The sequence below is a fragment of the Terrapene carolina genome, unplaced genomic scaffold (assembly GCF_002925995.2).
Source record: "Terrapene carolina triunguis isolate 2854851 unplaced genomic scaffold, T_m_triunguis-2.0 Scaffold88, whole genome shotgun sequence".
Lineage (NCBI taxonomy): Eukaryota > Metazoa > Chordata > Testudines > Emydidae > Terrapene > Terrapene triunguis.
This window is the reverse complement of record NW_020664439.1, coordinates 27,115,328-27,139,455: the sequence shown is the minus strand read 5'-3', so window position 1 is coordinate 27,139,455 and position 24,128 is coordinate 27,115,328. Positions and strand designations below refer to the sequence as shown.

General features: G+C 42.1%; 1 protein-coding gene across 2 annotated transcripts in view; it reads right to left on the bottom strand.

The window, feature by feature from the left end:
* KCNAB1 (potassium voltage-gated channel subfamily A member regulatory beta subunit 1) overlaps nt 1-23,657 on the bottom strand; it is a 239,582-nt gene extending 215,925 nt beyond the window's left edge. For both annotated transcript variants that reach the window (XM_029911140.1, XM_029911141.1), the window contains exon 1: nt 23,383-23,657. In XM_029911140.1, coding sequence (XP_029767000.1) covers nt 23,383-23,657 — 275 coding nt within the window. The remainder of the gene's footprint in view (nt 1-23,382) is intronic.
* Between the last annotated feature and the right edge of the window lie 471 nt (nt 23,658-24,128).

Below are 24,128 nucleotides of genomic sequence, written 5' to 3'. Positions count from 1 at the left end.
TGTATTTTGGTTTGAATTGGTTCTTATTTAATCCAAGCATGTTCACCCACCCTTTCTAGTAAATCAGTAAACTGCAAATCTGAGTACTGGTTTCTTTTGGAATTTCTTAGCTACATCAAGGCCCTTGTTCATTTACAGCTGGGCTAAGATTGGGTGGGGAATAGGTGGAATATCTATTAGTGTTGCTAACTAGATCAACAGCAAAGGCCAGATCTTTAAAGGTATTTAGGAGCCAAGATGAATATAGGTGCTTTTGAAAAATTCCTCTAGCTGCTTAACTGTATTTGAACATTTTGGACATTTCCCCATTCTGCATCACAAGTCCCTTATGAATTTCTTTACAATTGATATACTCCATCCTTTGCAATCAATGACAGTTGGCATGAGGCCCCTCTGGCTTTTCCTGAATTTCTTTTAGCGCAACATATATTGTTTCTTGCTGTTCTGATGTTTTGCTTTACTTTCAAATTCTTCATTGATTTCAATTAGTCTCACTTAAATTAGAACAGAACAATGAGGATAGAACAAGTTATTCTCAGGGTATTTTTTACCCAAAATAAACTTTGTTTATTAGGTGGATCTTCCCCCAGGTCCTGCCAGCTTCTATGCATGTCACACTGTCTATGGATGTTTAATAGGTGAAACTATCTAGGGACAGTCTCCTTGCTATTTAATTGCATCACATCTCTAACTGCAAGGAAGAGTAGCTAGGCACTCAAATCATGCTAGATAGACTGCAGACATTTGATTAAAGCAATTTGATCATTTTTATGTAACAATAACAGCATAAAAATAAGGGGAGAATACAGTGTTTTACAACTACTGGGCCAAATTCAGCAAAGCTTTTGCAACAAGAATACAAATTTCACTTCTCTCTGCCAGAAAAAACTCCTTGCACTCCACAGCTTTAACTTCTTTTGTTCCCCCTCAGGCCTCCAGTCCTACCCCATAACTGAGATTATGTCCTCTCTGTGTCTCTGCAAACTGACAGTGTTGTCGTTTGAGACCTGTGCCAAGGGTCTGCACCAGCATGTGCTGGATAGTCCATTATGTGAACTGAAGACATCTTTATTATTTTGGAAAGAAAACCATCCAAAGACACTCTGACATCACCTCTGTTCTTTAAGGTAAACATTCCTGAAGAGTTTTAGTATGCAGACTTTACTACAAGTTTCACAGATAGAAACACCCTTTAATCCACCCCTTCGCCTGTGGACCCTCACTTCTAGTAGGCGTACCCAAATTTACAGAATTATTGGACGTCATGGCAGTATGATTACTCATCTTTTCTTTAAACTTAATAGTGGCTGCAATTCCTTGCTTCTGCAATTCAATGTTCAGCATTATTGTACAATGTTGTATATGTGGGTGGTAACACACTGCAGTAGGGATACAGTCATTTAAATCCAGCCATTGATTTGTGTCTGCCTTTAGGAGTTTGTTTTCACAATGGGTAAAATTCACCTCTCTTCAGAATTAGGTACTGCCTAGCCCTTGTGCTAAATCCCACTTAGGCCTCAAAACAGGGCATATGTGAGACAGGAGTGAATTTCACTATGTAACAGTAACATTTGCAATTAAGGCTGGCTGGAAAGCAAGAATTGCATGTTGTGAAAGCTTGAGATTTTGGCATTTGGTTTTGTTCCACAATGGAACAATACCAAGACTTAAAAAAAAAAAAAAAAAAAAAAGTGACCCACCACTGAGTAGTCAATAGCCTGGCAGTTAGGATTCACACCTGGAATGTAGGAAAGGTAGATTAAGTCCCTTAATGTGGGCTGGGGACTTGAACTAGGGTCTCCCAGAATCCAGGTGAGTGCCCTAACCATTGAGCTATTGACTATTCTGGGGTTGGGGTGTCTCTGTTTGGTTTTGACCAGAAATTCTATCCTGGACCTGAGAAACCGTCCTGACTAATGTTTCATCAAAACTGATGTTTTGGCAAAAGTTTTGGTTTTGACAAATCTGTATTTTCCAATGAAAATTTTTGTCAAAAAAATTCCCTGACCAGCTCCATTTACAACTCATTCTATAGAGCAGGGGCCAGCAACCTTTCAGAAGTGCTGTGCCGAGTCTTCATTTATTCACTCTAATTTAAGGTTTCGCGTGCCAGTAATACATTTTAATGTTTTTAGAAGTTCTCTTTCTATACCTCTATAATATATAACTAAACTATTGTTGTATGTAAAGTAAATAAGGTTTTTAAAATGTTTAAGCTTCATTTAAAATTAAATTAAAATGCAGAGCCCCCCCGACCGGTGGCCAGGTCCCGGGCAGTGTGAGTGCCACTCAAAATCAGCTCGCGTGCTGCCTTCGGCACACGTGCCATAGGTTGCCTACCCCTGCTATAGAGTCACTAATATGGAATTCCTATACCTTCATATACCCTCTACAATTGTCAAACATCCAATAACTGAAAAATACTTAACTTCTGTTCAACCTATGGACTTTTTGTGCCCTAATTCTGTAGCATCGGGAGTTTATTGCTTTGATCTGATAAAGAAATACAAATGTTAGGACTTAAAATATTGACTATATGTTCCATTGTATAACTATATGGTGACAAATCTAATTTTCCTGGTTTAATTAGCTTGAAGAAAAGCAATATATATTTGTAGATGTCTGATGCTTTTTACAGGCTCTCTTTCAATGTTTTCATAATTGAATAATTATAGTTTCCAATTCTCTTAAGAGACTTACTGGAGTAAATTTTGGAAGAGAAAAGAATATTTATACTCTGCAAAAACAAATGGACTTTGCCAATGTTTTTCTGAATTCCCCTAGAATGACATTCATTTTCCTGGACAAAACCCAAGTAGTTGGACTAAGATTAAAAAAAAAAGCTGGCATTTTCAAAGGAACTCAAGAATTTCAGTGGGAGTTGCCCAACAATCTTAGACTCCTTTGAAAATCCCAGCTCAGGAGCCAAGCATTAGTGTCCTAAAATCATATTTAAGCACTCAAATATACAACTTGATTTATTTTATTTTTTGGGGGGGAAAACACTGAACAGCAAATACACTCTTACTGGAGCCAAAAGGAGCTACAAGGTGCTCATTTTTTGAAAATCAGGCCATTTATTTAGGTGCTTCAATATGTACTTACGGACAGAAATTTAGCACTCATTCTTTAAAAATCTTGTGAAAGAATGGAATAAGGATAAACATGTTCTTTGAGCAGGCCATGAAGTTTAATGGGCAGATGCCATAAAATTTGCAGATGACACTAAACTGGGAGGGGCTGCAAGAATTTTGGAGGATAGGATTAGAATTCAAGACAACCTTGACAAATTGGAGAATTGGTCTGAAATCAACAAGATGAAATTCCATAAAGACAATGCAAAGTACTACACTTAGGGGAAAAAATGAAGTGCTCAACTACAAAATGGGAACAGGCTTAGGTGCTAGTACTGCTGAAAAGGATTTGGGGGATTATAGTGGATCACAAATTGAATGAGAGTCAATGTGATGCAGTTGTGAAATAGGCTAATATTCTGGCATATGTTAACAGGGGTGTTGTAAATCAGTCATGGGAGGCAGTTGTCCTGCTTTACTTGGCAATGGTGAAGCCTCAGCTGTGTTCAGTTCTGTGCACCACACTTTAGGAAAGGTGTGGACAAATTAGAAAAAAAAGTGAAGAAGAGAGCAACAAAAAAATGATAAAAGGTTTAGAGAAGCTGACCTATGAGTAAAGTTTTAAAAAACTTGTTTAGTCTTGAGAAAAGATGGCCGAGCAGGAATCTGACAGTCTTCAAATGTGTTAAGAGCTGCTATAAAGATCATTTGTTCTCCATGTCCACTGAAGGTAGGACTATCAGTCTGCAGCAAGGGAGATTAGATTAGATATTAAGAAAAACTTTAACAATAGGAGCAGTTAAGCTCTACAATAGGCTTCCAAGGGAGGTTGTGGAATCCTCATCATTGGAGGTTTTTAAGCACAGGTCAGACAAGGTCTAGGTATACTTGGTCCTGCCTCAGCACAGGGGCTGGACTAGATGACCTCAAGGTCATTTCCAGCCCTACATGTCTATAACAAGGCATCTGACTCATTCTGCAGATAGGGCCATTCTGTGTTTTTACACTGGTCCATAGGGTGACCAAATAGCAAGTGTGAAAAGTCGGGATGGGAGTGGAGGTTAATAGGTGCCTATATAAGAAAGCCCCAAATATCAGGACTGTCCCTATAAAATTGGGACATGTGGTAACCCTACTGGCCCACGGCCCATGTAAATTAAGTAGGGTAGTCAACCTATGTTGTAAACATAGAGGCAACACATGAGGGCACACACAGGGTCACATGCCCCTGAAATGTCTGCCGTGCCCTGCTTGGTCACACGGTGCAGTTGGGCCCCCTCCCTGTCAGGGGCGGCTCTAGCTTTTTTGCCGCCCCAAGCATAGCAGGCAGGCTGCCTTCGGCGGCATGCCTGTGGGAGGTCTGCCGGTCCCGCACCTTCGCCGTACCCACCGCTGAATTGCCGCTGAATTCACGGGACCGACGGACCTCCCGCAGGCAAGCCGCCGAAGGCTGCCTGACTGCCGCCCTCGCAGGGACCGGCAGGCCGCCGCCCCAGGCACGCGCTTGGAGCGCTGGTGCCTGGAGCCGCCGCTGCTCCCGGTGCAACAGCTGCCAGAGCCTGTGAGCTGCACCCAGTGTGGAGAGGCAGGATCAACAGTTGGCAGCTGCAGGGAGGGGCCAGACTCAAGCTGTTCTAGATGTGGCCAAACCTTTAAATTGGGCCCCCCACTCCGCTATCGGCAGGTATGGGTCATCTCTGCAGAAACATGCAATTACACAAGCAAGGCAGGCTTAGGATCAAACATTTCTTAGTTCTTGCAATTATTCCTTTTGGGCCTTGGCCTGCTCACTCAACTTTTCTCCCTCAGTTTCCTCATCTGCCAGATAGAGATGATGATAATGCCTCCCTACTTCATAGGGCTGTTGTGAGGATTAGGTTAAGGGTCAATGTGCTTTAGACATTACAAGCATTTTATAAAAAGTGAATTCATAGTAATAGGTAAAACTTAGGAACTGCATATATCACATGGAACTGCACATTTTGCACACGTTGCCTTGGTACACTTGTTAAAATACTGAGCCGAGTGTATCTGTGCAAGATATAACACTATGGCAATCTATGGCCCCATTATCCACCGTAACCCTGTAAAGTCAGAATGCACATTGGTGTTTTTTCTAAACCGGATAGTACTAAATTGGCACCTGATACAAGTTCAGTTCCAGCCCAGCTTGTTTCAGTCTTTAGAAGGTTAAACAACTATTACAATCTATATGTAATAAAAGCCCTGCCATATAAGGCAATTGGTTCTATGTACTGAAAGCCATCACAGAGGGATACTATTATCAGAAGCAAAATTAACACAGGTGTAGTTTCAGATATTCAATGATAGGCTGAACTAAGCTGCATTTGTTAAGGCAATGAAAGGAAAAAAAGACTTATAAATAAACCAGCTTATGGGTATATAATGAGTGTTCCTTATTAAAAATTCATTACTTTCCATATTAAATTAAACAGCTTTTAATAACAAAAGAGTTTTCTTCTTACCTTTACCTAAGTGAGATAAGATAACTTAAGTGAATTTAGACCTGTGAAAATCTGGGAAACAGATCTGGCAGGTAAACAGGCATATTAAAAAAAAAAAGTAAAAAGAAAAGCTCCAAAGTCACCACAAACCCAGCAAAGATCTCAGCTTAGCAGAACTCAAAATTGAATACAAGTCGGGATGGAGAAGGTAGAAAGAGCTTGTAGCGGGGTGGTTACCCTGCTCCTGCCCTGAAGGGCTTAAAACAGCCCTGGGAGAGGGCTGTGGCAGGGGAAAAGGCTGGGCTGATTGAGAAAGAAGCCACAGCTGTAGCCAATGCAATCAGGGCCCAGCTGGCCCTTATAAGAGGGCAGTGGGCCAGAAGCAGAGACTCTCTCTCTAGCTTCTGAGGAAGAAGGACCTGGTTGCCTGGGAAGCTGAGAAGGGTATCTAGGGTGCAGCAGTGCTGGGGAAGGGTAGAGGGAGCTGGGGAGCTCCAGCCTAGCAAAGCCGCAGGCTGAGCTAAGGGCCCACAAAAGGGTACTAGGGTTGCAGAGGGGCAGCCCAGATGTGGGCAGAGTCAGCTGGTCCAGCCCCCCTTGCTGATGATGAGTGGTTTACAGACTGCAGTCTGCCCCAGGGAGCAGGGACTAGATGATGACTGGCAGTAGCCACTGAGGCGAGGTGGGGATAGGGGGTTGGGGTTCCCCTGGGAGGGGAGACCCAGAGTGAGGGGGTGCTGCGGTGGGCAGAACCCCTGGGCAAAGGGCAGGAGGGTCCAGCAGCAGGCGAGACTCAGGCCTGCAGAGGGTGCTCTGGGCTGGAAGGAGCTAATTCCCAAGACGACCAGCAGGAGGCGCCGCGCCAGTGAGTCGACACCCCACTACAGAGCTATTTAAAACCATCTCCAGATCCTCCATGGGAGGAGCGGTGTTCTCCCCTTCCAAACCAATGGTCCAAAAAGTCCTTATTCAGCCCTTCAGAATGGCTGAAATTTGCCACTGTGTACAGAGCCAATACAAAGCCTATGCATGACTTGAGCCCTATTTTGAGAATTGCATAGGTCTTGTGCCAGCCCTCTGCACAGGGTTTCACCTGATATGAATAAGGCCTGTGTAAAAGCTTCAAGATTTGGTCCAATGTCCTTTTCCTAGCTCTCCAATTTGTCAAAGTCATTTTGAATTCTAATTATGTCCTCCAAAGTGCTTGCAACCCCTCCCAGGTTGGTATCATCTGCAGATTTTTTGAGCACACTCTTCACTCCCTTATCCAAGTCATTAAGGGAAATATTGACTGGTTCCAGACATTAGGACTAACCCCTGCGGAACCCCAATTTGACAAGCCTGCCCAGTTCAACAATGAGCCACTGATGAAAGATTATACTCAGAGTAATATCACACCTTATAGTCCTCATCTAGAGGACATTTCATCTAGTCCTCATTTCCCTAGTTTGCTTATGAGAATGTCACCTAGGACCATGTCAAAAACCATACTAAAAATGCCTAGAGCTGGTCTTGGTAAGGTTTGTAAATGCTCTGAGCCAACAATTTTTATTGTGTACGTACGGCTGGAAATGGATGTTATACATATAAAATTGGAGTCCTGGTGCAAACTATTTACAGTAATGCTGTTGGGGGGCATGCCTGGACCATATATTGAGCCCAATTTTAACCTAGTTAGAAAAACTTACAGGTGAGAGTATATGATGCACAGAAGTTAGTGCCCATCTAGCTAAAGTTAGAAGCCCTGACCCTAGTTGAACACTTAGCATTTTTCCAAGGGCACAAAACAGCCCTACATCTGGCATTCTGGTGCCTAGTGGAACTTTCCTGCACAGTGGAATCCTTGGGGGTAGTAGAGGCTCCCTACATCACTCCCTGCAAATGGCACAAGAGGGGTGCTGGGGGAAAAAGAGGAGTGGCTAGGACATTACTACACCTCAGCAATCCCTGGGTACTACAACAGCCCTTTGGCCTGTTGACAGTCAGCAAATGATAGAGAAGTCCTTAAAGCAGCTGTAACCTTCCCCGGAGGAGTGGACTAGGATCAGGGAGGGGCACCCCTGTCCTGAATTGTGCCAAGCACTCATCCTCAGTCAGGGCCTCAATCCTGGAGCCAGTGGCTTCACAAAGGGCACTAGCTTTCCTTCAAACCAACCCTGCTTTTATACTTCATTTAAAAAAAATGAAAGTCTAGTTTTCCCCTCATAAGAAAGGCAGAGCTATAAACTACAGCAACCTGTCAATGATTAAATCAGAAAGGAAAGAGCATTTTCTTCATAGATAGTAAGGAAAAGATAGAGGAGAGTGCAACCCCCTGCCCCCCGAAAAATCCATCTCTATAAATCTCAAGTCCAGGAAGAACAACAAGGAGTCTGGTGGCACCTTAAAGACTAACAGATTTATTTGGGCATAAGCTTTCGTGGGTAAAAACTTCACTTCTTCAGATGCATAGAGTGAAAGTTACAGATGCAGGCATTATATACTGACACATGGAAAGAAGGGAGTTACTTCGCAAGTGGAGAACCAGTGTTGACAGGGCCAATTCAATTAGGGTGGATGTAGTCCACTCCCAATAATAGATGAGGAGGTGTCAATTCCAGGAGAGGAAAAGCTGCTTCTGTAATGAGCCAGCCACTCCCAGTCCCTATTCAAGCCCAGATTAATGGTGTTAAATTTGCAAATGAATTTTAGTTCTGCTGTTTCTCTTTGAAGTCTGTTTCTGAAGTTTTTTTGTTCAATGATAGTGACTTTTAAATCTGTAATAGAATGACCAGGGAGATTGAAGTGTTCACTTACTGGCTTTTGTATGTTACCATTCCTGATGTCCGATTTGTGTCCATTTATTCTTTTGCAGAGGGACTGTCCAGTTTGGCCAATGTACATGGCAGAGGGGCATTGCTGGCACATGATGGCATATATAACATTAGTAGATGTGCAGGTGAATGAGCCCTTGATGGTGTGACTGATGTGGTTGGGTCCTCTGATGGTGTCGCCAGAGTACATATGGGGACAGAGTAGGCAATGAGGTTTGCTACAGGGATTGGTTCCTGGGTTGTGGTGTGTAGTTGCTGGTGAGTATTTGCTTCAGGTTGGGGGGTTGTCTGTTAGTGAGGACTGGCCTGCCTCCCAGGGTCTGTGAGAGTGAGGGATAATTTTCCAGGATAGGTTGTAGATCGTGGATAATGCGCTGGAGAGGTTTTAGCTGGGGGCTGTATGTGATGGCCAGTGGTGTTTTGTTATTGTCCTTGTTGGGTCTGTCCTGTAGTAGGTGATTTCTGGGTACCCGTCTTGCTCTGTCAATCTGTTTGCTCACTTCCCCGGGTGGGTATTGTAGTTTTAAGAATGCTTGATAAAGATCTTGTAGGTGTTTGTCTCTGTCTGAGGGGTTGGAGCAAATTCGGTTGTATCTTAGGGCTTGGCTGTCGACAATGGATCGTGTGATGTGTCTTGGATGGAAGCTGGAGGCATGTAGGTACGTATAGCGGTCAGTAGGTTTCCGGTATAGGGTGGTGTTTATGTGACCATCACTTATTTGCACTTATTTGTAGTCCAGGAAGGATGTTAATAATCCTCAGCAATGTGACAAATGCCACCACCAGTTGAGTTTTTTGCTGTCAAACTCTATCATCCCACTTACCTGCCCCTCCCCCCTTTTATTTATTTATTTATTTATTAATTAATTAAAGAAAAGCAGTCTGGGACTGGCTCCCAGATGATCTAATGGAGGAGGCGGAACAGTGTATGGTGCAGAGGCAGACAGCCCAATTCTGATCTTGTTACACTAGTTTAAGTGAGAGACCCAAGAGGTACTGATCTAGTTCCAATAAGCATCTAAACCTTGAGGTGCTTAATCTATTCTGAATCAAGGCTTTAGAAGTCTGCTCGTCACAAATGCCTGTTTGCCTCTGTAGTGTCACCAGTGAGACCCAATCTTAAACATTCTCAACTTCATTCACTATTTGTTTTAAAATGTTTCTTATGTCGATTTCCCAGTACTTAGTTCAGTGTAACACCACCTCTGCTTTCACACATTCACTCACTTCATTCACTTGGAGTGTCAAAGTGATCGGTCTTTCACAATGATGTAGGAAATCTTACTGCAAAATTCCTACTATTAAGGCATGGCCTGGTGTATATACTTTATAAAATATGAGCTAACTATCGCAGTAGTTTAAAATTTTCAGACTCCTACTTCACTTCTAACAATTTCTTTCTAGAATTGGCTGTAAGTTGACATTCATATTACACATTTTCACAGGATTTTTTAAAAATTATTTGGCCTTGTGTACCCTGCATCCGCCCCACATCCCCAAGTCCTTTTCTTGCTTTCATCAAACTGCATGTTCTTATTAAATATGTTAAAGTACCCATTTTCAAACACAAAGGCCACCTGGAAAATAAATTTATCTTCAAGCAAAGTGGACCCATTGTTGCACACAAAAAAGTTAGCATCTCCGTGTCTTGCAGCAAAAATAGGTCAATGCTCTCAATGAAATATGAAACATTGATTTTCTGATGTATTCACTATGAAATATAAAGCTTTCACACACTCTTATAACTGAAAATAAGAAAAAAATATAAATCAATATAAAAGTTAGATAACTTTTAATCGGTAGATCTTAAAGTCCCAAATTTAGGACAAAACGTATATATGTGCCTAAATCCCACTCACTTCAATGGGACTTAAAGGAAAGCATGCTCTTACCAGGGTCAAAGAGCTTTACAAAAGGCAAAGCCTCCATTTTATAAATGGGGAAATGGAGGCACAGACTGACAGTGACTTGCTAATGGTGGTACAGTGAACCAGTGCAGAGCCAGGCATAGAACCCAATCACTGAGCAAAATGCTGTCTGACTAGTGTAAGTATACAAGGTACAGGTGCAGTGTGTCTCCTATAAACCTTAGAATTACAGATCTCAGAGGCTTTGCTCTGTTGTGTTATAAATGGAACCTTGAGTGGGTTTTGGTATTGGGAACCCCTATAGAAAATTTCTCTCTAATCTTAGACTAGAGCTGGCTCTTCTATTTTAGGTATGTTTTCTATATGGCATGGGGCGGAGATAGAGAGGTCTTCATATTTTTGGCCTAATATCTTGTTAACTTTGTGGGAACCCAATCCCTCCATCAGCAGGGTATATGTAAAACATGCATTTGCAGGATAACCTCTAATGGAATAAACTTAATTGAGAGAGTGCCACAGCTGCATTTTTGGAAGCAAGACGTGACTATGAAGTGGCTGCAGCCCTACAGTCAGTTGCTTGTATAATTTAAAAACTGCCAGCAGGTCAGGAACTGGGGTGCTCATCTGACCCTTTGCCTTTTAAAAAAAAATTAAAAAAAAAAAAAAAATCAGTGTCCAATGTATGAATGGAAACGGCAGGACAAAATGGAAAGTGGGGAATTATTGTTGAAGTAATAAAGCTAATAAGGGGAAGCCATTTTTCTTTTTAAATTTCTACTTGAACCAACCAATTCAAATCAGAAATTATTTAAGGATGAAAGACCAATCTTTGGGGGAGCTAAAAGAAACTCTCTCAATGAAGAGAGAAAAGTGTAAGAGAATTGGTTAGTCAGTGCATTTGGGGACAAATGCATGGACAGTGCATCTCCAATAAAGTTAATGGATTTATACCAGGGATAAATTCTGCCCCGTATTTTTAAAGTAGCCCCATTCAACTCCTGGAACTGTTTATCACCTTTATGTGGCACTGTTTTATTGCCATTGGCTGTGTTGCATCTTTATACTGCTTCAAGATCACATGGGCTTTCCTGGCTTTGCTGCTCTTTTCCTGGGCAGTCAGTCTCTGAAAAAGACCACATTTCCCTGGCTGGCAAGTAAACAGTAGAACTGTGTGACAGCTTTAAATAAGAAAATATGCTCTCTTATTTCAATTTTCTCACAGTTTTCTGACTGGTCTCAGGCAAAAGGAATCTCCAAGGAAAGTAAACATTTTGAAAAGCCATTTTCCTTTTATTGTGAGTACAGAAAAGTTATTTGCCATCCCTGTTCGATGTAAAATATCAGTTAAATTAATCTTTCGCGGGGGGGAGGGGAAGAGAAGAGGGGGAGGTCATTCAGGTATTCATTTCTCCCTCCCTCAGTTCACCTTCTTTCTCCCAGCCTAACCAGTGCCCTCATCACCAACCCCACACAGCAAGGAGAAAGCGGTCCTGCCCATGCTTTCTGTTTCTCTAATGCAAGCAACATCTTCACAACACAAAAAGGCTGAGCTAGATTCTGGTGTCACTTACATTGCTGCACATTCAGGGTGAATCCACTGAAGACAAAGAAGGTACTCAAATTTACACTGATGTGAATGAGATCAGAACCTAACCCAAACAAAATAATCATAGGCAAGAAGAGCTCAAGATAAAATTATGTTCTGAAAGTTTCCTTACGGTTTCAGTAGCACTATTGGCTCGTGTGTAGTTTCAGATGATTTTGTGGATCAATAGGATAGTTTTTGGTGGATATTTTGGACTATATGCTTCCGGATGCAGTCTTAGGAGATATATGGGAATGAGAACTATTTTGGTCCTATTTTTTCAGCTTGTGCATCAGTGTAAACCTAAATGTTGAACCAAAAGTCAGCTTGCTAACTTGGGGGGGCGGGAGGGGGGAGGCACTAGAGTTTAAAGGCCTGATCTTGCAGAATCTTACTCGAGCAAGACTCCCATTGGGGAAGTTTGGATCCTAATTTTGTGGCTCAAGCCCATCTTTAAGGAACAGCCACACACACACACAAAGTTTGACCTGTCCATATTTGCAGGGCTTAATCACACACACATGTGCATGTCTTGGTAACAAAATCTCCCCACTTTAACACCAAGATCAATGAACTGTAGAGGATTAAAACAGATTCTTTCCAAAGATAAATCAACTGTAGAATGTAAAGACCCTTTTACAAGATAAAAGAATAAACTCAACCACCTAACATTCATTTTCAAGCAGTAGACATTTAACAGTCTGAAAATTGTAATATCAGTTAATGCAGGATATGCACTTGACATTTTGAGATAAACACAGCTATCACTCTGCTTACCACAAAATAGGCAATAAATTCAGACCTATTAGATGTTTTTAGTAACGTGTCTAAAAACATCTATTTTGTATTGGTTATTTCCACAATTCACTATAATGTTTCATTGCTCACTATAAAAGTTCCTCTCTCACTTGGGCTGCAGAAACTAACTTTTTATCAAGTAATTATAAGTTGTATTTTCCTTCAGCTGTGCAGATTCCTCATCTCAGCTCAGGGAGCTCAGTCCTTTCCTTATCTGTATGCACTAGAGTAAGTATGATTAGAGGGGAAAAGAAAACAATGGGAGAAGGGGAGGAAACAGCAAGGACTCCCATTGTGGGAGTTGGATCGTGCCCTAAGGAAGCTTGGGTTTTTAAATCAGAAACTATTAAAGTCTTCACTAATTTTTCTTCTAGGTTTTAGGCAGTTGTTACCCAGAGTCCCATTGCCAGAGAAAAGACCAGGAAAGAACCTCAGAATGTCACCCTTTTCCTCTGCCCTCCTCCCCCACCCCATGCCAATCCTGTCCCCATAGAAGTCCATGGGAGTTTTGCCATGAACTTCAGCAGGATAAGATCCCAAGACCTTGTCTACACAGAGTTCCCCTGATTTAACCTAACCAGTTTAGAAATCTGTTTAGTTAAATCCATGCAACTTGCACAGACACTCAGAAATCAGTTTTAGAGCACCTTGTATCCAGTTAGCTTAAATTTGTAAGGAATGGATGTAAGCTAAGTCAATACAAGGAAATCTTAAAACCCGTTTAAGTGTCCAACAAGGGGGTTTAAGAAAAGAATAATTTAGTTAAAAAAGTGCAACTTGCATACAAGACAAAGCCTGAGTTTTGCTGTTTAGTTTAAACTGCAAACTAACTTTAATCAAGTAATCCAACAACATGAATGCTAATTAGCTAGGAGAACTAGATGGAAATGGCCCTATAGAAGAATGCAAGGGAGACATCTGTGATGGTAATGTCAAAGAGTTTCCTGTCCTCTGCGCAGGTCTATTTCTATACAAATCAGAGCCTTAGATTGTAAGAAAACCCTCATGTTCTCCAAAAAGTTAATTTCACCCCTATGTAGAAGAGCAGCGCAAGGCCTTTTGTGGCATTTATAAGTCATAAGGTATAAATCTGGTGTAAGTGGAGTTTGTGTGGTGCAAAGGGCTTTCAGAGAGATTTGCACTTGGAATTAATTTCACCCATGAAGATTGAAAACTGAACAATCTACATGTGGACAGGCGGCCCCAGGTGGCAGAAACAGTTCTGACTTAGCCCCGCCTCAGGGCCCAGGGTAAGAACAGATGACTGCCTGATACCTGCTGCTGCTCTTCAGTGTACAGGAAAGTTATCAAGGGACCCATGAGGGAATGGGGCTTGGATAGGTTTTGCACAGCATGTCCAAGCGCAGTATACGTAGGCACAAGCAGAAGGGGGAGCACTAAGTAGGCCAGTGGCATCTCATTGTGCTCCCCAGGAGCATGCATGGTTGTGAGACACCTCAACACCACCTGCCTTTAGTGTAAAAAAGTCTTGTCTGTGCTTGCTGTGGATTAGCTCCTTGAAACACTAGCCTCCAGCAGCACAAGCACTGCCTTTCAACTCCCGCAGGCCTCGCTCTCTCTGCGTAGATAGCAATCATCATACACCAATGCCTAAGTCCTCAGAGTGTCCCTGCTGTGTTCAGCCCCTTATCCACTGAACACTCTCAGAATTACCAGGCCTGATGTTCCCAAAGGAACAGAACCCACCAGCTTCTAAGATTCAACTCAAGACCAGCACTTTGCTTAACACCACAGCACTTAGATATAGTTAGAGTGAAAACAAGAATAAAGTTTATCAAAGATTAGAGATTCAGGTGATATCAACTAAGAATATTGGAAATAAATGGTTACATATAAAACAAAATCAGACAACACTCAACTAACGGGTTAAAACTTTTCACCCAAAGTTCTATCCAGCATTTTCATCCAAGCCTGCTTGAGATCTCACTTTCATGAAACAAATTTACTGTCCATTTACTTTCTAGGTGAGCGATGGTAAGGTATCTTCTTTGTCCCCCAAATATAGCGAAGCAAACCTGTGATATGTACCTCTAGATATCCTTCCTCCCCCATTTTCTCTTCCTGTTATTTTTTCTTTGAAGTTCTCACAATACCTCATTTACATTCAGTTTAGACTGGTGATAGGAGACCCCTTGTGAAACATACAATACTTAGTTTACCTATAAACAGCCAGTTAGATAAACATTTGTCTGACAGCAAAGTTTTTTTCCCCCACTTTGCTGGTGACTAAGAACATAATGTTCATGGTATAAATGTAACTCCTCAAGCAACAACCAAACATGCATTTCACAATGGTATCAGTGACCAGTGTGACTTTTGAGACCCCCGCATGACACTCTTTGGTTAACTAGAATGACATGCCAAACCCAAAAGAGATCCCTGTAACCCCTGTAAAGCTTTGCACCCCCTTGCCAGCTGGCATTAAGAGGTTCTTGGGTCACTCATGCTTACCCAGTGCTAATATAGGCTTACTTTAGCTAGAGTCTTTCCCAGATGCAAATGGATTCCAGGCAGATTCTGGAGTGCCATAAGATGGTACAGGATCCTTACGGATTAATTTCAGTGAACAGTTAGATTGTTGATTTGATTTTTCACATTTTCTCTGGCTTGTGTTTTCAAAGTTGCACAGAATAATACTGTTGCCAAAAATCATATTAGCAAGTTTCCTTTCCTCCTTTGATCACTTTTCTATGGTTTTTCCATGTCCCAGTTTAGCACATCACTTCTGATTGTGTTGACTAGAGAATGTGAGATGAAGGATAAGATTGATCTTGAGAAAGTCACAGAATTCATGACTTTCTGGGACCACCATGGACTTCCACAGCGACTGGTGCACCCCTCTCCCCTCCCCAAGCAGCAGCCCCCCCCAGAGCAGCGGCGCCCCAGCCTTCGCCCCCCACCACCCACCCCCAGAGCAGCTAAGATTTAGTCAGGAGTATTTTTCATAAAGTCACGGACAGGTCACAAGCCATGAATTTTTGTTTATTTCCCATGACCTGGCCATGACTTTTACAAAAAATACCCCTGACTAAACGTTAGCCTTAAGCAGGATACCTGTTTAAGAACATATTATGTGAAATATGGAAACAGTCTCTTTATAATTTGGCCCATGAAGAACTGTAAAATGCACAGAGGCATGTTTCTTCCCTGGCTAGTCATGTAAGACATACCTCACCCCATCAGCCCTACCTGAATGATGAGACACTAAGGGCCTGATTCTGACATTTACAATGAGTCATACCTTACTCCTTGGTTAGTCCTACTGAGGTCAATGGGACTATACTCATGGAGTTAGGAACTACTCAACATGAATAAGCATTCAGTATCAGGCCCTCCACTTTCACCCAAAAGGTTGTGCCATTGGACCAGCAAGCAAGACAACACACTCACTACAACATTAACAGGTCACAATAAATCCCTGTGTATTCAAAAAAAGACAATTATCTCAATTGGACTCCACTTGTGAGATATACCTTTCAATCTGTTTCCCAGTTCCCTAGTGATAATATAATTAACCATAGCTCGGTCTGCACTGGTGCTGTGATATTAATAAGGCTAGCAACAGAAAGATCAAGCGTACTGTTTAAATCAGTGTTAACTGATAGGTTTCTGATTCCAAGTCTAGATTGGTAGCACCATCTAGACTAGAGCACATAGTGATCTATGGTAATTTTTCTCTTAAGTTTCTGTCCCTCTCCCCCCACTCCCCCACTCTAATTCTCAGGAACAGTTCAACATATCCAGACAAAAAGGAATAATATTCTCTTCCCTTTTAATGTCAAATACTATTTTTAAGAGAATTGGTAATGTGTGTTTCTTCAACAAGTGACTATCTAAAGTGAGGTATACACCTGCAATATATCCATAAAAAGCATGCAATAAACAAATTCAATAAAAGCTGCAAATTAGCGCACAAAAACAGTCAAATTTCATAATTCTATACATATGTCTGTTTTAGACAGACGCTGCATTATGCATTCAATAACAATTGGCTAGAATGTAAAGTGTCATACTCCTTGGAATCAACATTTTACTTACATGTTTTTCATTGTATTTTTCTTTTGTCCTAGTTTTGCCAAGGAAATTTAAGATCTGAATTTAGATGATCCCTTATGCAGAGTACATTTACTCTAGACAATGAACAACAAATGTATATGTAAGAGAGAGAGAGCGCACACGAACAGGCAGACAGATTTTAAAGGTACATATACTATGTAAATGAACTATAGATATGTTCTATCAAAGACATTTATAAATGGATATATTTGTATTTAGCTGTGACATTAAGTACATTTCCCACACCAGAAAAGTTCTGTATAGCTCAAAAGTTTGTCTCTTTCACCAACAGAATTGGTCCAGTAAAAGATATTACCACATCCACCAAGTCTCTCTAACATCCTAGGATCAACATGGCTACAACACTGCAAAGATATGTTCTTTAAGACATTATGTATAATGTACATATAATCTATTTATAGCCATTTTGTTGTCATTCTTTGCTGCAAGAGTTTTATTGGGCCAGACCTCCCCTCATTTCAGTAGTTTCTTAGTAACTGTACTTGACTATGAAATAATCTGACAACGGGTATAGGAAAGTACCTGTATATCATTCCTGTCCCAGCTTTGACAGTTTCATGTAAGGACACTCCATGCATATACAAAAACTTCTCTAGCTGTTTCAGTTCTGCTGCTCCACTTAGCCTTTCAGCCCAGCATTTTGCTGGAAGGCAGACTTTAAGGGTGGCGCTTTGCCTTTTACCCCTCAACGGTGCTTCAATGGATTTCGGCACACTTGGCTTGTGGGGTGGGATTTCCGTGCAGGAAGGTCTGTACAAATGCATATTCCAAGATAAAAGCTGATCACAAGGATTCTCAAAGTCCAATGAAGCATTTGAGATTTAAATTCTTGGTAGTTTCTGCTTTTCTGGCTTCTCTATGTTCTTTTGGAATGCTAGTCTGTTGCCATTATATTTCTATTAGGAGATGCAGCTTTAACTTAGTTACGTTTGCCTAATAGAACCATGGGACTATAAAGTTTCCTCCCAGTCACTCCGTACCTTATTGCTACTGGCTCCTTTTAATTGGTGCCTAAGATATATCCTAGCCAGAATCAGTGACTTCCCCCCCCCCCCACCCATCAGTTGAAACCTCTCATGGTCAAGTACTCAAAAGGGACTGTGTATTGCCACTGGGAGGAGAGTGCCAACTCTTTCCCATGTCTTATATTTAGACAAAAAAAATATTTGTTCTGGATTCAGTACAAGGCTGATAAATGCAAGTTCTCATGGGGTTTATTTAAGGCCTTGGGCAGGATACTTGAATGTTGTAATGTCCCTTAGTCAAATCATCAAGGCAATTTGGTTTCTCAGAGTACATTATAGCCTCACATAAATCAGGTGTGTTGGGCTCTCAATTTCTTTTCCTATTCAGGGTTCTTGACCATTATGCAAATGGTAGAACTGGGGAGGGGCCAAAGGGTCAGGAATGTCAGAAGCGGGAAGAGAAAAGTTCCTGTGAAAATGTGCACTATGAAATGTCAGCTTACCCCCAGCCAATTAGACCTGCTGCATATGCCACTGGACATCCTGGACCCTCAGCGCGTGCAGCAGCAGGCAGTGCTCCCTCCCCTATCTCTGCAAGCACAGGGCTGGGAGATAGTTAAGGAGCAACAGCTCCAGTTTCTTGCCAGCTCTGCAGCTCCGGCTGCAGGACCCGCACACAATCCTGTCTGGTCTACTTAGAATGTAAGTTCTTTGGGGCAGAGACTTATTTTGTTTGTGCAGTGCCTACTGCAAAGGGGGCTGGATCATAAATGGCGTCTCTAGGCCTTTGTAACACAAATAAATAACTTCTTGGGATTTTTAGAAGCTAGTGTGCCTAAATAAAAAAATTTTCTATAATTGTAATCAATACAAATTCTCCATAAGATTGAAACACTTATTTTTCTGGACACAGATAGACGGTTAATTAACGTGCAACTGTGGCTGGGGGGCAGTCTAGTGGTAGCACATGCCAGCTGAGAGTGGTCTTTTGCTGCTAGCCTGCTAGGAACTGGGAATGGTGCTGTAGCAGCATGCTCAGCAGCTGGGTGGGCTATTCAGCAGCTGGCGGCTCTCTTGGGACCTATTTTGCCTGGAGCTTTGAATAGTACTGACAGGCTCCAGATGAGAATATGTGCATATGCGTCTAAGTGCCTGGTCTGTTGGCATGTTGCTCTGCCTTCAGAGGAAGTAAACCAAGGGGTTGGCTTAGTGGTTTAAGCCTCAGATTTGATATACCCAGATTCTTTGGAATCAAACTGAAATCCTGTCAGTATTAATTCAGCTCTTCATCCTTCTGAGGGAGAAGAGCAGAGTACCATGCAGTTTTTCTGTAGACTATGTAGATAGCAGGCTTTACAGTAGGGTCTGTAAAAACAAGGCCCCATGTGTTCTGTATGAACCCTAAAGATTCCACAGTGCTTTAACAAGATTAGGGGGGGTGTCCCTGCATTCTTAGCCAAAATTTCCCTTTCCCCTGCATTTTTGTGTAGCATGCAATCAGGGACGGCTCCAAGTTTTTTGCCGCCCCAAGCAAAAAAAATTTCCTGTGCCCCCCCGGCCCCACCCCAACTCCGCCCCTTCCCCGCCCCATTCCAACCCCTTCCCCAAATCCCAGGCCCTGCCTCCTCCCCCGGGCGTGCCACATTTCCCCTCCTACCCCTCCCTCCCAGGCTTGCCACAAAACAGCTGATTCACGCGGCAAGTCTGGGAGGGAGGGGGGAGAAGCGGAGTGGCTGCGCGCTCGGGGGAGCAGGCGGTGGTGGAGCGGAGGTGAGCTGGGGGGGAGTGGTTCCTCTGCCCCCCCCCCCCAGGTTACTTTCTGCGGCCCTCCCCGCGTCCCCCACCACCACAGCTCACCTCCACTCAGGGCCGCCTCCCGGCTTTTTGCGCCCCAAGCAAAAAAAAAAAAAAGCGCCGGAGTGCTGCCCCTTGGAAAGTGCTGCCCCAAGCACATGCTTGGAGCGCTGGTGCCTACAGCCGGCCTTGCATGCAATGCATCAATTGTCAGTCTTAGTGCCTTCCTTCACCCTTTAGCCTAGACAGTGTTTCAGAGGAGGTATATACACACACACACACACACATATACACACACACACACACGAGTTGCCTTTAAACCCCCCCCCCCCATACACACTCCCCCCAAAAAATCAACACTTGTCAAACGAATCAGCAGATAATTCTCTAGTCTTAAAGCTAGAGAATTGTTGGTATTTCAGACCCCACTGTGTGCCAAAGATAGATAAATGTTAGCTTTTTAATGGTACCCACAGTATGTAATTTGTAATGTGGTTAAGATATTTTATATTTATAGAACACCTGAATTATTAAATCAAGAGAATTAATAGAGATCCCAGATTAGCCACCCAAGCCAAACAAACAGCTCAATGAGCATGAATCAATATAATGCAAGAAGGAATACCTTTACTTTGTCATCTCACAGAATCACAATTCTGCAGCCCTTTGTTACAACTCTCTTTCAATCACTAGTACAGAGTATGATTAGATCATCAAAAGATTAATGTGCCATGGATTCAGCTAATCCTCAAATCCTTCAAAGCAGATAAACAGACTGATCTCAGAAGAGAACATATTTGAAAAGATTGTAATTCAATGCCACAGAGGGTGATTTTTGCATGGAAATTTGGATGACTCCAATTATTCTGGCTCTGCAAACTGTGGGTGACCAAAGACCTAAGGAATTCAGATGACCTCGTCAGCACCAGTTGCTGTAATGGTTCATCAATGTCTTATATTCGGATTCAGTCAATTCTATGTTATCTTCTAAAAATAGTTTAGGACCTTATAAGATCTGCATATAAAAACTGGTTCAGATTCAAGTAACAGTAAGTTCTGTTTACTGCTCTCTGAAAGGCACACTAAAACACATGGAGCTTCAGGGAACAGGTTATTAACATTGGCATTGGAGATTGTTTCCAACAAGTTACATCCATGTGCCAATCTGATCCTTTTGTATTCTCTGAAATTAGATTTCACAGCAGTTAAAATGATCATGATCTAGGGAAGTCACTGGCATTGTTTCTAAATATATCATTTACCAATCGGCCTTATTTTTACTACCACTCAGGTAATGTAAAAAATATACAAATATTTTCATGGCAATGCAGTGTAACAGCATAATGTAACTGGTTATCCTAGCTAGAAATAGCAGAGACTTATCATGGAGCTGTATATTGGGTAGCTTTCAGAGTTCAGTTTAAAGAAAAGGAGGCTGAAAATTTGGAAGTCCAGTTCATATCCAGTTTACAAAGAAATTGCTTCTATAAAGAAGACACCTGGGTTAGAACCAAACCCCACATTCAGACACTACCAGACTTTGGGGGAAGGGAGATTCAGAATCCAAAACCGGACCCAAATTAGAGTTTTACCATTGGCATGTCTCTCTGCATTGACCAAACCAAAACACTACATCGGAGCGTCCCTGGGCGAGACAAACATGGTTCTACATCTGATCTTTCACTATCAGACCCTACCTCTACAAGGACTCAAACAAAACTCCTTGGTCTAAACCAGGGATCGGCAACCTTTGGCACATGGCTCGCCAGGGTAAGTGCCATGGCGGGCCGGGCCAGTTTGTTTACCTGCCGCGTCCGTAGGTTTGGTTCGCTGCTCCAGGCCAATGGGGGCTGCGGGAAGCGGCGCAGGCCGAGGGATGTGCTGGCCGCCGCTTCCCGCAGCCCCCATTGGCCTGGAGCAGCAAACCACGGCCAGTGGGAGCCGCCATTGGCCAAACCTGCAGACGCGGCAGGTAAACAAACCGGCCCGGTCCACCAGGGCACTTACCCTGGCGGGCCGCGGGCCAAAGGTTGCCAACCCCTGGTCTAAACCCACATTTTTGGTGGGCTGGAAATGCAAATACAAGTAATACATCTTGGCCTCAACTCAAGTGAGTGTTCCTTGCTTTGACTCACTGGGAATCACTAGCAATCAACGCCAACATAGTTTAAATATTTTCAAGCTGCATTATACATTTTTAATACACAAGCATGCTCAATAGGTTGCCAAAAGAAAACACTTCCCTTGGTTTTCAACTCTTTCTGGCCCCAAATATCTCCATCTTCTGGGTTTTTTCACTATAGTGTAAAACTTATGATTTTGTCTACATACTTTCCTGCAGCTTAATTCTGATAAACTCATCCTTGCTCAGCCATGCCTCCCTTCATCCAAACATATCCTTAACACCTCAAAAAGATCTTCTGTTCCCTGGTTACCACATCCTGGAGGGCTTGATTGTATTTTCCTTAACATTGCATCCTGCATGCAGCTTTACCCCAGTGGTAAGTAAATATTACTACTGATTCTTCATGAGTTTTAAAATATGAGACTATTGTATTTTTAGAAGTATATGTAAAGACTTTACTACATTAACATTAGCAACTCAAGCGCTGCAAATAATTGCATCCTTCATAGTGTTCTGTTAACACAACATTCAGTGTTTAGGTAGCTTGACCATGAGTTTCACATAAGTAGTCAATCTGGTTTAACGTGTTTTTCACACCACCATTTATTTGACAACTAAATTTAGCCACTGGAATAACATTTTCCTTATTGGATGTGGTCGGCTACTAATTTCTTAGCAATAGTGTATGCAAAACCTCTCATTTCTGTACTAACTTGCACACATTTTCCTTTTAGCTACTTTCTATTTTCAACCTTTTTTCCTCCCGATGAAATCTTACTGATTCTAGTATCTGTGGAAAGATCTCACGTTCACATCAGTCACTTTAGACACTTCGCTTTGAGATTTAGGATGATTTTGCCTGGCAATGGGGTTAGAAGCCTGGTTGTCTGCTAAACGTATTAGAGCTGGGCAGGGCAAAACACCACACACACCCGACACTCCAACAGTCATGGATTCAGAGATGGACTAGATAAAAATGCTTGTTAAATTCTTTCCTTCTGCCACCTACTGAAGTAAGTAGGGTTATCAAGTAAGATCCCACTCAATATGGATAGGGGTGGCAGAACCTAGCCTACTGATTGTATCATTTTCTGACAGCTGGGCTGAAACATTAATAACCAATTTATATAAAAGCCCTACCTAATTAAGACTCAGAGATTCAATATTAGAGACCCATAAAACTAAGCCTGGGTCTTATTTGCACTGGTGAGGCCCCTTTACATTTAGAATTAATGAAAATCAGGCTCCCCTATGCTTTGAGATTTTACAAGGGCTTAGATTAGAAGCAATTTACTGAATAAAATGAAAGTGTTCTCTTCTTTCCCAGAAGTGGTTTGCTTTCAAGCTGGCATTCATACACTCCCTCACAATTTAGGGAAAACTCACAACAAGGGTTTGCAATTGCTTTCATTCAATATTCTCAGGTCGCCTCCATAATCCTTGCACATTTGCAGTATATTGTGCACTAAACTCAATTGAAATCGGTCACATTGACAAGATAGCTGATGAGATACAAGTCTGAGGATTCAGCAACTTTGTGACATTCAAGTGACTAATAATCAATTGCCTATAATTGTCACTTTTGTAGTTTGCATGTAACAGTACCCCCCTGCCACCAGCCACACTGTAAAGTGGTTAGAAAATGGTCTAACAACCAACCAGGTACAAAACACAGAGCCTTATGGGTTTGTTTGTTGTTGTTTTTTTGGGGGGGGGGGTAGGGAGGGGAGAAAGGGCTGTGGGTGGAAACACTTATTTGAAATGTCTTTTGAAGAAGAATAAGTTTAGCTTTCTTACCTGTGAGGCATTCCGGTGGTGTACGCGATCGTATGCTCATACGATAAGTTACATATTTTCAGATACCAGTTCATCTCCAGTTCTCGCATGAGTGCCAGTCTCCAGCCCCTTTGCTGTGTCTGACCTGTGGTGTTGAGTCTATTGTCCTTGCTGCTTTCAGAGGAGCTCTTTGGGGCTTTTTCTCTACTCCCTAAAGAAAGGACAGAGTGTTTCCTTAACTTGGCTGTCTCATCAAGATTTTTACTTCCCACTGTCCCAGTGCGTGCTGCAAACATTTTTGTGTCTTGCCTGTCTGCAAAGGAACCACCTAGCACTAAGTCACTGTCTGCAAGTCATTTAAACTGATTTCAGCATGCACTTTCCTCCCTCTATAACCTTATCCTGGCCACAAAGCTGTAATTAGATATGTGTCTACAGGGCTTAGCCAGAAAGAATAGCTGTAACCTTTTCATAGGGAAAATCTGTAAACTTCCTACCTGTTGACATACTTGAATACACAAAGTAGTAGTATCCCAGGTTTCATAATAAACAAATACCACTGGTAAACACACTATCATTTTACAAGAACAATTTTGTTTGATGTGGATAACCTTTTATGTATAGTTACAGCTAAAGCAAACAATTTCACCTGCATATGTTTCACTGAATTGCTTTTTCATCATGTGTATTTGAAATTGAGATCCAGCTGAAAACAACTTTAGCAGTTTAGACCCCAACTATGCAAAGATTTAACATGTGCTTAACTT